This window comes from Photinus pyralis, unplaced genomic scaffold, assembly GCF_008802855.1.
Source record: "Photinus pyralis isolate 1611_PpyrPB1 unplaced genomic scaffold, Ppyr1.3 Ppyr1.4_LG2, whole genome shotgun sequence".
Lineage (NCBI taxonomy): Eukaryota > Metazoa > Arthropoda > Insecta > Coleoptera > Lampyridae > Photinus > Photinus pyralis.
Genome location: NW_022170403.1, coordinates 24,259,133 through 24,273,152, shown reverse-complemented (window position 1 = coordinate 24,273,152; position 14,020 = coordinate 24,259,133). Strand labels below are relative to the sequence as shown.

Below are 14,020 nucleotides of genomic sequence, written 5' to 3'. Positions count from 1 at the left end.
ACGAGTAATGCGTTGAGGACGTATCGGTTTTTGTATGTGAAAAAATTTGCATTTGCCTTTCGAAGAAACTATAATTATGTAGGTACCTATGATCCAATGATCCAGGGTAGATAGAATAATAACCGGGGGCAATTCAAACAGCGAGCAGTGTATAAATAGCCAAACCGTAGATTCATTTATTTACATCTTTCCAGAGTAAACGTAATGCGGACGAGAATATGGGCACATTCTCCCTTTATTTAAACATTTAAAGATAACAGTTATCGTTTCTGCCGAACATGTATTGTAATTGGGGCTTAACATATTTCCGTATTATCTGCTGGGTCTTGTATACCATAGACCGAAACTTAATAAGTTGTATTCTTTGTTTTTTGACTCCTGGTTTATGTGTTAGAAACGCATTGTCGAGCACCAAGTAGTCATAATTCATTAGGCACATAGCGTAACCCTAAAGTGAGAAATTGTATCATGTAAAATGAGCTATTTCAGAATCTTACTTGGACCATTTTATTGCTCTGTCCTTCCCACGAAAACCTTTCGTCAAAGATTGGGTCGCTGTGCGTTCCTATGTAGAAAGCTTCCCACTTTCTGTACTTTCCCTGACGTTTGGTCGATGTGAAAATATTTAATTTGCTGTCTTCTTTTGAGGAAATCCATTTCTTTTCGTTTGGTATTGTGTGGCACAGAGAACAAATGCGCTTATGAAAATAAAATGCTCTTTTCGCATTAAACATTTTCTGCAGTGCGGTTTTGTTGGATGGAAGTGTTTGATTAAGCAGTACCTCGAAAACAGGCAGAACGAATACTTTTTTAGTTTTTCTTTCGATCAGTTTTCGATTTTCTTCGACAAAGCGTAGGAATTTTGGTATTAAATTGGGAGAGGGATATAATTCGATATCGGAAGCTAGAACAAAATGTGTCTGTGCACTACGTTTTGCAATGTTTCGAGCGACATTGATCGGGTATGTAAGGTTGGCTTTCGTTTTGTATAAAGCTTTGAAGTCTTTGTTCGCGTATGGTGCCGTTTTGTAGCAATCGAAATGGTCTTTGTACGAATTCCGTAGTGTGAAACTTGGCGGCTGTAACAAAAGAAGATATATGGATTAAGCATTTCACCCCTGCAAGTGAAAGATATTATGTAATAGACTGAAAGTCGTAATGGCTCTATTCCACATTGTTTACATTAGACTAATTATACGATCTCCCATGCTTCAAAGTGACTAATCTGCTTACTTTAGCAGACAAACGCGTAAAGTTTCCTATATTCCCAAAGGATCAATTACGCCACCTCTTAATGTGCATGTATGGGAAACTAAGAAAAAGGGTTCAAATCGGCGATTTTCACCAAATAATAAGATAGTTCGTACAACGGCCACAATCATTAGTACTTTTAAGCAACTTATGGAATTTTAAGAACTATAAAAAGCACCCTATCTACTGAATGAAACAAAGTTAATTAAAAGGCACTCTACGTAGATATAATTCCATTAATTACTGCACGTATAGAACTTTCCCAGTTTAAACGAAATCCGTTTAAAGTAAAAAATGGATAAAATAACATGAATTTACCTTTGATGCTGTATAGAAGGGTATGTGGCTTGTCGAAAAGAAAATGTGAAACGTGACGTATTTCTTAATTAAATCGCTTGCTTTAAGACAATGCCTCAAGTAAGCAATTGAATCAACGGTGTTAGAGAAATCGTATCCAGGTGCATGCAGGGCCACACTTATAGGACCATTCCATCGTTCGACCAAAGGAATCAAATTGTCCAAGAATGTGTAATCGCCCTGTGTGGTGTAGGTTATACTCTCATAGCACCGATACCTTTGACGTGCCGGCACGTAGTTAAATAACACCCAGTATTCTCCACGTTGTTCGATACTTGGCTCCAGGACACGATCGTAACAGCCTGTTATTTCTTGAATTAGGTTTTCCTTCCTTGGTGCCGCGGTTGACGTGGTGGTTCGAATCCGTTCGGCAGGTGCTGGTAGTTTAAATATTTCACTTTGCCGAAAATTAGCCCAGCGTGTTGAAGTTATAATGTTTATAGATATTGCCAAAACGGCCAAACAGGCGATAAAAAGCAAGAGGCAATTCCGTACTGAAAACCACGTCAATTTCATGATCGCGACCTTTTGTAAATGCATAAACAGTTTGGTGAAATGGCATCGCTTTTATCATAAAAATACTGAATAAATCACGTACACCCATTGCTCAAATTGGGTTCACGTGATGATTAAGTTAATAATTATACTTTTACAGTTACACGTGTTTTCCAAGATAGCTACATTGTTGTTTTAGATAATACCGGTATAGCTACCGAACCATTTTATTGCCCATTTTGGTCTTTGGAAATATATATATTTTTAATTCCTTCTTTGCTCCATTTCCTTTTTCGGCTTTTGATTGCAGATGGATGCGAATACAATCAAGGTTTCTATTTAAGGCACGTAGTGGGAATCTCAAAAATGAGTAGGCCGCTGGTATGGTTTCAAACTGCTGCCACAATTGGCATTGAAATGTAGCATTCCTTTAGTTTATTCGATTCTTTTGCACGCCTTTTTTTATAGCTTTATCTCATTATCTTGCCTCAAAAGTACATTTTGGTTAAGTAATACCATTGTATATAGGTGTATGTACAATGGTAATACGTAATACCTCGGTTTGGCTTGGTATGGAAGGTATCGAATCCTATATTTCGGTTTTCGAAGAATCCGGATGTGAATGTTTTATTTTAGGCATCGGGCAAGTTTAATTTCCGAGAAATGTAGTTTCATTTTTTGGAACTTTTTTGCTGGAATACTTATCCAACCATATGGTCTTCCGTTTGGAATAAAATAGGTCCAAAAGCATTTTGATCGTGTAAAAATTTCAAAGAAAAACTTCGAAAAAATAATTTTTACAAATCTTTTGTAAACATTCTTGAAGGTTATTTCCGAATGAATATCAATGTAGTTTACGTACAAATTATTTAAAAAACTTCCATATTGTAATAGATATCTAGCAAGATACGAATCTTACAACAAACATTTAATGGTTCAGGAAAAAGGGCAATAAAATTGCCATGACTACATAAATAATTTGTTTTCTAGCGCATTTTTGGGAAAAAAAAACGCTATTATATTCGTTATGGTTGGTTGGCAGGCTGTCCGGCCGAGATCTCAGCAATTACAATAGCTAGACACTTCAAATTTTGACTAATAGCTTTCTGATGTAGTGTAGATATGCAGGCTCTAGTCTATTTTGCGTTAGACTACTTGTGAGATCGATAATTTTAAATTTTGCTAATGAAATACTGATCTGCATTACCAAAAATGCGCTTTCATTTACACATGTTTTAAATAAATAGTAAATACTATGCGATCAAAAATGAGTTGCTGGCGAGTCACCTTTGGAATTTTTGTTTACATGGGAAATCGTACTTAAATTGAACTTCCAAAGGCGACTCGACACGATAGCAACTCATTTTTGATCGCCCGTTACATCAAACGAAGAATAAGAACATTAACACTTAACTTCTACCCTGATTTCTACAAATATTGCTCAAAATGGCAACCTCTATTGCGTATACACGCACGACAGCGTCTTCTTAGTTCTGTTTTAGTTACTCTAGTTGTCAATGTATTCTGAATGTGTTCAGCAGTGTCGAGTACCTATCCTTTGTCTACGATATTCATTGGAGTTTAGTAGACTTATCTTTCATATGACCCCATACGCAGTAGTCCAGTGAAACTAAATCCGGACTCCTTGCAGGCCAAAGTATTGGGCCTGCTCTTCCAAATCAACGATTCGGAAAACGTCGATTGAGTAATATAATTCCCGTACTGTCAATCGATCGACAATGCCCCGGACACGGCTAAAGGAACATCTTCTAGAAGTCCTTGAAGGTCATTTTCAAGAAAATGTTCATACTCGTACATTTCTCCGTTTAAATTTTCAGGCAAAAAAGAATGGCGCGATTAAATAGCGGCTAGTAAGTCCAATCCATACCTTTTCAGAAAATTTCCTTTGGAAATTAGTTTCACTTATTTAATGTGGGTTTTCTTCTGCCCTATAGTGTAAGTTGTGAAAATTTGTTATGCCCTCGCGAAACAGATCTTCTGCGTCTGCATCATTTAATCTTCTTTCATGATCACCTTCATCTAAGGCTTCAACAGAGGTATAATGGTAAGGATGGTATCCAACTTAAAGTACCGTAGAAATAGTCAGTATATTCTCCATTGCTGTACTCAGCCATGTTGTCACTCCAACAACACAACAGCAAAAACAACAACAGCGACAAAAATATTAAATAAAATAAAATAATTAATAAATCATAATTTTAACTCGCTGTCAGATTCACAGATTGTCTCCAAAGGAATGTATCCAATTACCAGTATATCCGAATTATTTATCTCAAAATATCCTATATACAGTGTGTAAAGCGATGGGGTATACAAGAGGGATTTTTTTTAAAATATTGATTAATGAAAAAAATTTATTCTTCATAATATGTTTTGCTTGCTTTGAAAGTACCAATAACGTTTCGATTGTTTGTGGTTTGATAGCAATACGCTATCTTGATTATAATGTAGAATGATAACTTTCAATAAAAAAATTAATTTTATTATTTTTCCCGATTTCTATAAATAAATTTTAGATTATCGAAACGTTATTGGTACTTTCAAAGCAAGCAAAAAATATCATAAAGAATAAATTTTTTCTCCAACCACCTGAATAAGACGCTATTTTGTGACAGTGTTCGGTACGTAAAATTGACGTTTTGCGGATTAATCGCTTTCACCATGGCAACTGTACAAAAAGTAGATACTTTTGGTCCTAGTACCAAAAAGAAATTGACCTTGAAAGTTGGCCAATTAAAAAATTACAATCACGGAGATATGTCACATTGACATCGTTTTACATTGCAGGTTATAAGATATTTCTATACATACAAATCAAATCTTTTTGCATATTCAATGCAAATAATGATGTCACCTATACGTATGTACATGTATTGAAAATGATTTACGCTCGCTATTTTTATTTAAACCATGTGTAACGTAATTTACATATTCGATGAACGTAATTTTAATACGTATACAACCCGCCGTCGCGCGTAACGCCATCTACTTCAGACCCCTTGCACTATTATCTGTCATTTTGAATTCAAAATTTGAAAAAGTTAATTGCAATTAATTTTAATTAAAAAACTGTACGGTAAGTTTTTTATTTCAATACAAAATATAACAATATTAATTGTGTATACAATAAAATGACTGAAACTGATAGCGACATGGATTGCACTCCGCCAGAGATTATAGAAACGGCAGAACATGCTACCTCAAGATTTGCTCCCTACAAAGTCGCGAGAGGTGAGAAGTAAGAAGTCAGAACGAATAGGTTATAAGTTAACCTAAAAACTAGAGTGGCATGACACGTGAGGACAAGAAAGCAGAAGTTCTTATACTAGTAGTGAAACTGTGACTGAATCTAAATTCGAATATAATTTGAAGTAAAGGGGGTTGGAGAAAAAATTTTATGTTTTATTCGTACAAAAAATGCGTTTTCGGGACTCGGAAGGTTGCTGGACTCCGCTAACGCGTCGTCCAGCAACTATCTTCCTCGTCCCGAAAACTGACATTTTTTGTACTAATGAAACAAATAACTATTTTTCATAAATCAATATTTAAAAAAAATTCCTTCTTGTACGAGTATACTCCATCGCTTTACACACTGTATTTCTGAGACGTTTCCAATTTGTTAAAACATTTCCATTTTTTAAAGTTAAACGTAAAATGTTTAGATTCTGGTTACATTAAACAAATTTCCAAAATGCCTACACGTTTTGAAAACTAAGAAACACGTCAAACATTTCCTTCCTATTTCCATTTCTGAAAAATGCATTCTGAAACACTTCTACAATTTCTGACATGAATGTTCATTCAAGTATTCCGATATTATTAAACATTTTTAACATGTTTTGCACGTTTTTGATATATTTTCAACATTTCCTCATTTCCTGCACTTCTAAAACATTAAAAAAAATTTAACATTTCCAATTTTTTATTTTTTTAAGTTTATTTTGACTTCGTTTTCCCATTTGCGTACTGAAGCGGCGTCCATAATATAAGTGTAGAGTTTCACAATACATTAAATACAAATACAATACAATAGAAAATGACGGGACATTACTAATAATATGCTGATAAATATAAAAATATCACCCGTGGTTATATCACGTTTTTACAGTATAAATGTATTCATTGATGGTGTAATAACTTTGGTTAAGTAAAAAACGTTTAATTTTAATGCGAATTGGTCTACACTCTTCCGATACATCACCGATACCTATATAAATGCAAATTTAATCCAGTTGCCCGCACTAGTTTTTTCGTTGCAAGTGAAAAATCGTTTCCCTATGGAACAAAATTGATAACTTAATTTATTTGTTAATCGATATCGATGTAAATGTAATCCAAATAACGGACCACATGGGATATCCGAAACAGTGGTCCAATCGCCTGTGTCCACGTTCTTTTTTCGTATCATTGTTCGTCACTACAGCTTCCAACCATCGCTCGTTGCTAACTTTTTTAGAGGGTGCGTTTTGGTTATACGTGATCTGCTGTCACGTTGCTGGAAATATTCGTTGCTATTACTTTATGAACCTTTGTAATTTTACATGTAGTCTATGATATTTGACAAATTAACATGTAAAACAGGATGACTGAACAGATTTCGTTCTTCCGCATCTTAACGGTTTTGAGCTCCTTACGACACCCTTTATATCAAAATAAAAAGCGTTCGTGTATTATAATTGACAATATATTGAAATCTAAACGTCCGGTATCTTGTAAAATTATCTGCAATTCTAACTGTTTGTTCTTAGAGAAAATGTACCAGGACAATTAAAATTGTTATATTAATTTCTATGATTAATAAAGTAGAAATGAAAGTCAGTTTATATCTTAAATATTGGCCACATTAGACTTGCACCTTATAACCCTGACTCATTTTTTCGTTGATTTGATAAACACAATATGAGGTAAATAAATTATATCCTTAGATAACGCAAGCGCAGGTCGATGTAACACGCGGTCAAGCATCGCGACGCTATCGGCGCTCAGTTCATCACACAGGTTGGTGTTATACGTCGCCGTGGTTACCTACTTCAAAAGTACCGACAACAGGTATGTTTCTTTTATTCACTCTTTCGCTTATAGTGAGTGGGCTAATTTTTATCAGAACTTATAGTAATTTCCCATGACTAATAATTTATGTAACAAGTGCCCTTACCTGCCGAACGCAAACGAGACAGGTGTAATTAAACATGCACCTTGTTGTAACCGTAAGCTTTCGAAATTACCATATAGTGCACCACCCGATCCTATTATCTGATTTGTTAATGAACTAATTTAGTCACAAGGAAAGTTTTATGCGCAGCAATTGCGAGGACTCATTATTTCTAACGGAAGGGCATTATTTAATTTATTTGAACGAGCCATTCATTAAGTTGTATGAATGGATCAATGTGGCAAACTTAGATGCCTTTCCTTTCATTGCACGTAGCATAATTATTAATCTTACCCAACCTTGGTTATTCATAGAGGTTTATCCATGATTAATCCACACATTCTGTATTTTTGGTCAGGTGAAAGTCATCTGAATTACAATTCTAGTGTTCCTGTCGAGCAAACTTAGTTCTACATGCAAAAGAAAGTTGTATTCAGCTACTTTTGAATATATTTAAAATTTCCTACGCTTCTGTTTTGGATAAAAGCAAGAAGTAATTCTGGGTTTATAATGAAAAACTAAACACTAAACATATATTTCAACAGTTTTCGGCAAAACCATGAAACTTACCTTCTGTGGTGTACCTCTTCTGATAACCGCGAGGCTTCCAAACTTCGAATCAAAATGTTTGATGTCTTAGAATTGTGTTACGTCTTTAAGGCGCAGTTTTATGTACCGCAACCTGATAAAGTATAACAAATAACATGGTACTTAGTTTAATAAACGCGCGTGATGAATGTAATCAATTTGTTAAATGTTTGTATTGCTGGCAAAGCTACCCAGTCTTTCAGGCAAGAATGATTATTCATTTATTAAATGTAGCTGACCCTTTACCTACTTCAGTAATGTTATTTACTATTATTACTATAAATTCTAAGGTAACATACTTTACTTGATACAGGGACGGACCTAAACAAAAATATTGGGGGGGCAAACACGACATTTTGCCAATTCAACTGTAAAAATTTCCAACTCAAACGGGTAGTATCTATTAAGTATTAATTTATTCAATGGTATTAAGTAGTATTTCCAAGTCTAATAAATCATGTAGAAAATGTAGGATACCAGTATTCGGTCTCTAATACCAATTAAAAGCATTACCAAAATACCAACCTTGTGTTGAAGAAAAAGGAAGTGACGTTCCTATTAAAGAGTCCTTTTTTATAGGTTTTTCCGTAATTCCGCATTCCTTCAATAGTCGATTTATTACATTTACGATACTTTCGCGGCTTCGCCAACTGGTAATGAAAATTACCAACTCTTGTCAAAATTGCCAACTAGTTAAGTATTGGAGGGGCCCCCCCCCCTTGCCCCCCCCCCCCCCCCTTGCCCCCCCCCCCCCCATAGGTCCGTCACTGACTTGATAGCGTCACTGCAAGTACAAATTATTTGTTGCTACACAAAGAGAAATAACAAGAATAATAGAGTTAAATTAAAATTGTTGCTAAAATAAGCACTATGGCTAGAGATAAGAGCGTTCAGTACAACAGTCAACAAACAGTGTCCGCATTTGCAGGCAGGACTCTCTTAGGAGTATGTGAGATGGCTGATAGATTTTGAAATCTAAATAGACAAGCCACAATGCACCATACATACGTCTTGGCTAGACAGTGTCTCTAAGGAATTTATGCGGTAGTTTATTGTTCCCTTATCTAGATCACTTTTCTAGTCAAGTTATTTAAGATTTCATAAGCTGGTAGCTATATTAAATATTTGCTCAAGGTTTCATTTATTACGTACGTTTATTGCCAAATTTATTAAAATGGTGTACCTAGTAAATTTTATGGTCGGGAAATTATATGTACAGGATGTCCCAATTAAAGATAAACATTTATTTGTAAAATAACAAAAAATACTCATGTCCAGTTGGTGGTAACAAATTCAACCTCATCTTTATCTATTTAACGCCTTTCCAAAAAATTCACTTGCACAATGGGTTGCGTGTTATGTCGATTTAAAAGATATTTGTCCGACGTATTTTCTTTTCGCTATTATCATCCCGAGACTTCCGTCCAGATTGTTTGTACGGCACAGGCACTGGGCAACAATTACAGCAAATAGTTTTGATGGGCATATACGGTGTTGAACGGTATTTAAATTGCGTTGGGAAACGGCGGGGAGCATTGCATCTCTGGAAAAGAAGTACATATCAGTTAGATCATTATTATGGGCCATGAAGTACCTACATAATCAAATTCTCAGAGGGGTGTAGTTATAGCTATAGCAAACGTTCGTTTTGAAGGGGAAGGGTCGATACGAAGTTCTCGTGAGGAGGAAGGTGATATACAGGGTGTCTTAAATTGAGTAGAACTCATGGCCATCTTTGTTATTATTATACTTATATGGATTCGGTTAAATTGAAATAGTTGTGCAGTTTTTGATGCTGATGAATATTCCGATGCGATATTTTGAAAAAATAAATCGTTTCGTAGATAATTGGAAAAAAGTGAAAATCGCCATTTTAAAATATCTTAGTACTTAACAAAAAGAATTATTTAAAAAAGTTTCAAATAAAAGTTGCAAGATTCGATGGGATAAATTCAATGGACGTTCATTTCAAAATGGCGGTTTTCGAGATATTCACATCAACTTCCTTATACCCCATATTGGATTTTTACTTCATTTGATAGACAAAAAAATTACAAAACCAGTGATACTAAACACTTACTATTTCATTTGGGAATCAACCTTGCAATTTTGCCTTGAAATTTACAATGTATTATTATACTATGGTATAACTTATGGCAATAATTCTATGGCTAATTGTGACTGAAACCAAATTCATTCGTTTTTTGTCGCGCATAGTCACCATCGACACGCCCATGGAATTATTGTCATAAGAAAATTTTTTTTCTAAAAATGCGCAAAAAACTTCCGAGAAGAGCGCTTTTCTTTCTTATCCGTAACAGATAAAAATGTTTTTTCCAATACCGACACGTTTTTATTGAATTTAGTCTCTAATTTTTGCGCATTAATAGGTAATTTTAATCCCTTATGGATTAAAAAAAATTTTAATCCCTCATTTTTGCTTTTTTGTAAAACATTCAGAAAGTATTCATTTTCTTTATTTTCAGAACAGGTAATATGAAAAGCACAATTTATAAAGGGCCTTAGTGTACATCCAGTTCTTCCTATATAATGCCAAATAACTTCTCCGCTTCAACAATGGTAAAAACTCTTGACTTTTAGTTTTTGTGTCTGGAATTCTAACTACCAGCATCGATTCTCCATCGTCTATGTAGTCACGTTCATTCCTCTGATCTGCAAGCTGCAACTTCCTCCAATATCCATAATTGTCACAATCTACAACAAATTTTGGAAGCTTGAGCATGCAATGTTTTACACAAACTAACCTTTATCAGCAAATGACATCTTAGGGGATGAAAGAAGCGCCTTCATATGCTTCGTCACTTTCGTCTTCAATATTTTTAGAAGGGTTTACAGGCATGATTTTACCAAAATAAAAAATTCTTAATTTTTGTTGACAGTTACAAACAAGCGAGCGTAACTATGCCATTCTAAAAAGCCTCTAATAGTTTTTATAGCATATTAATTTTCAAATGGATTCAGATCGGTCGGTATTGGAAAAAATAGTATAGGTAAGTAACACTGGATTAAACTGGTTTTTGTTCCCTCAAGAATATTAACGCCCTCGGCAAGCCTCGGGCTTTAAACCATTCTTTCAGGAACAAAAACTCTTTTTAATCCCTTGTTACTTAATATGCTATTAATAATGTATTAAACAAATGTTTGGAATGTACAATTCAATATTTTGGTTAGGTACTGAAACTACTTCCATTTTTATTTTTAGTTGTTGTTAATAAGTATTTGGTTTAATTCAATTTGATTTAATTGAATCCTACTTAAATTACCGTATATCTCGTAATTGCGGTAGTGTATTGTTATAAGAAAATATGTTGCTAAATCATTCGTTCATCAAAATTTGAATTAAATTTGATATAATTCATTATACGCCCAAACTTAATGGTTTAGGAATTCTGGAATGCAACAAATGCACTCCCGCTCAATTTTTTTAAATAGCACCCCTCGTAGTCCTTTTCATTCATAAATTTTACACTGGAAAATAAGGATTGCTGGTCATTATACTTTTATATCTAAAATGAATGGTTTTCGAATGATGCACAAACCGAAAATGCAACTACTGCTATCACGTTGTGATTTTGACCATGCTTAAATGTTAAATGTATTTGTGTTTCGCTTTTTAGGACAATCGCAGTTGTTTGTTGACAGTTTTGTAAATATAAGCTGAGTGTCAAGTAGAAATGCTTACCAGCTGCATAAACTTTCGATTTATTCCACTTTCTATAAAGTAGCACATTCACATATTACAGACTGCCCTTATATCCCATTGCAGAATTTATATCTGGAGAGAAAAAGATTGTCTCTATTAAAAAATACCAATTCATACTATTTTAATAAAATTGAATTGAGCTTGAATAAACCGAAAGCGTTTTGATAATATATCATCATCAGGAGTGCATTTGTAGTTTTTGATGATGTTGCAACTTGTTCTAGTCGCTAATATGCTATAGATTTATTCGTGGCCGTTCTCACCGTTTCAAATATATTTATCGGTCAGAAAATAAAATGTAACGAAGATCACTAACCTAAAATTGTTATTATAAAGTTTGATGGTAGACAGTTTTATAGCTTCTAAATAAATTTATAGTCGAACAACTATGGACAGCCCAACAACAGATAGCATGTTTTGGGAAAGCAATTGTTTAGCAGAAGGTAATGGTCTAGTTTCGGTAAAAATTGTTTCATTTACACGATAGAGTTCAATACCCCTCTGATAGATATCTATTTATCTAGGTATGTATATCCACCTTAATGAACATTAAAGTAATTTTTTCTTTAAATTCCCAATACAGAGTGCTTGCACAAGACAAACGTTTATAAGATTGGGGTGGTATGTTGGAACAAATCACTAATTTCAAGATTAGTACTAGGTTGGGCTCCCTCATTTCTTCCGTTGAATAACCAAGGGTCAATCCGCGGAAAACAAATTAGACTAGACATAGACTAGGTAGCACTGCCTACTGTCTTTGAGACAAGTTCATTGGAGATTGGAAACGCGATTATAAGTAGACAAAGGCATCCAAGGATGTTTCCTTTTAAGTTCTTCGGATCATTTATCTGCTTATATTGAGAAACTGCTTGGAACTCTACTTATTTGGAACATAATTCGCCATTCAACTTGACGAAGCAACTGAATGCGATTAGATTTGCCACATTAGTTGCTAAACTTTTCAGTTTGTAGTTTAAAATGAGATGTTAAATGTTTCATAAATAACTTTTAACGTATTGTAACGGAAACGCTCCAGACATGACGTCGCCTTTGGCGCTCTGGAATTTTCTACGCGCGCGATAGTGGATTTGTGTAGGAATATTCGAGACTTATCCGGTAATTACGCGAGTGTTCTGGACTTACATTGGTTGCGTGTATAAATGGTTGCGGGCCGAACATCGCGGTAAGTTTTACTACCGAACGAGATCGAGTACGGACGAAACATTGAGCGCGAAAATCTGATATAAATTGCGAAGTGTGATTTATAGTGTTTTAGTTTTGTTTAATAAATATTGATATAAATCGAACCCGAATTTATAAATCACGTTACAGTATTTTTATTTCAATTTACTGTGCCCTTCTCACCAATTTACCGCCCTCCCTGGGGTCATAGGCTTCACATTTCTATTATGGTACCTACATATTATATGAATTTAGTTTAGTACAAGTAATGAGTTTGTATCTAATGAAATACAATACCAAATATCAATGTCCTACATGTTTTTATCAAGTGTGATAACTGGTTGGTTGGATGTTATTAATCTAAATGTCTCATAGACGATGTATTTTAGCAGGGATGCAGCCTGGTTGTTTTAAAAATATATTTATGTTTGTTAAAGCTTTCGGCCAAACATGATCATCAATAACAATTAAAATATTACATTTAGAGAAGTAAGAAATAACTAAAGAGATTTAGGAAACAAGGGCTTAGTTTTACAGAGAGATGATAAATAAATATTAGAATATATTACACTTAAATTTTGAGTTTATTTTCTTAGGGTAATTCGATTCTTCATTTAAAAAACTTTTTTTAAACATTTACATTCTGTAGATAAGATATTGGTTTCACTAAAATTTATTATTTATAATTATTATAAACGTTTCAAAATTATAATTAATTTAGGGCTTAAGTTTTTCTTAGGTCATTGAGTTATGGAGGAATTTAACAGCACCTACAACATTTCTTTAGGAGAAATCTTTCTATACAGGGTCATTCTTGACGAGCGTCAGTTAGAAAGATATGGAAAACCTTTGAAAATTAAGCTAAACTGATAAGCCCTTTAAGGGTTTTGGCACATGATGAATTGAACTAAAATATTTTCAAAATGGCGCCACTTCCGGAAATACCGGAAGTAGCCATCAACTTTGTTATTTTAAATAGGGACCCCCTATTTTTTCTACATTTTCGGATTCTACGTTGAATTTGGAGTACAACGATATCCCATAGTTGACCCTTTGCTCCAAGGGCTTCGCCGATATTCAAGTTTTTGTGTCAAAAATTGAATTTGCAGGGATAACTTTAAAAATTTATTATTCGAAAACGGTGAGAGATATTGCAAAATAGTTTTCAATGCTTTATTAAGGAAAGATCGAATTTTCTTATGGTATGCGTAAGAGTCTAAAAAAGTGAGACTACGTCACTTTTTCAAAGA

General features: G+C 34.2%; 1 protein-coding gene across 1 annotated transcript; it reads right to left on the bottom strand.

The window, feature by feature from the left end:
• Window positions 1–147: 147 nt before the first annotated feature.
• Window positions 148–2,137, bottom strand: LOC116164323 (beta-1,4-glucuronyltransferase 1-like). Its single transcript, XM_031478487.1, has 3 exons — window positions 1,570–2,137; window positions 498–1,079; window positions 148–448 (listed from the first exon to the last, which is right to left on the bottom strand). The coding sequence occupies exons 1-3, from the start codon at window positions 2,122–2,124 to the stop codon at window positions 248–250; spliced, it is 1,338 nt and encodes a 445-aa protein (XP_031334347.1). The 5' UTR covers window positions 2,125–2,137; the 3' UTR covers window positions 148–247.
• Between the last annotated feature and the right edge of the window lie 11,883 nt (window positions 2,138–14,020).

Excerpts from the sequence above, each read along its gene's own strand:
- LOC116164323 (XM_031478487.1), bottom strand. The coding sequence starts at position 2,124 with ATGAAATTGACGTGGTTTTCAGTACGGAATTGCCTCTTGCTTTTTATC. Across the intron at positions 1,080-1,569 it reads CCTTCTATACAGCATCAAAG|CCGCCAAGTTTCACACTACG; the intron begins GTAAATTCATGT and ends CTTTTGTTACAG. Across the intron at positions 449-497 it reads AGAGCAATAAAATGGTCCAA|GGTTACGCTATGTGCCTAAT; the intron begins GTAAGATTCTGA and ends TTCTCACTTTAG.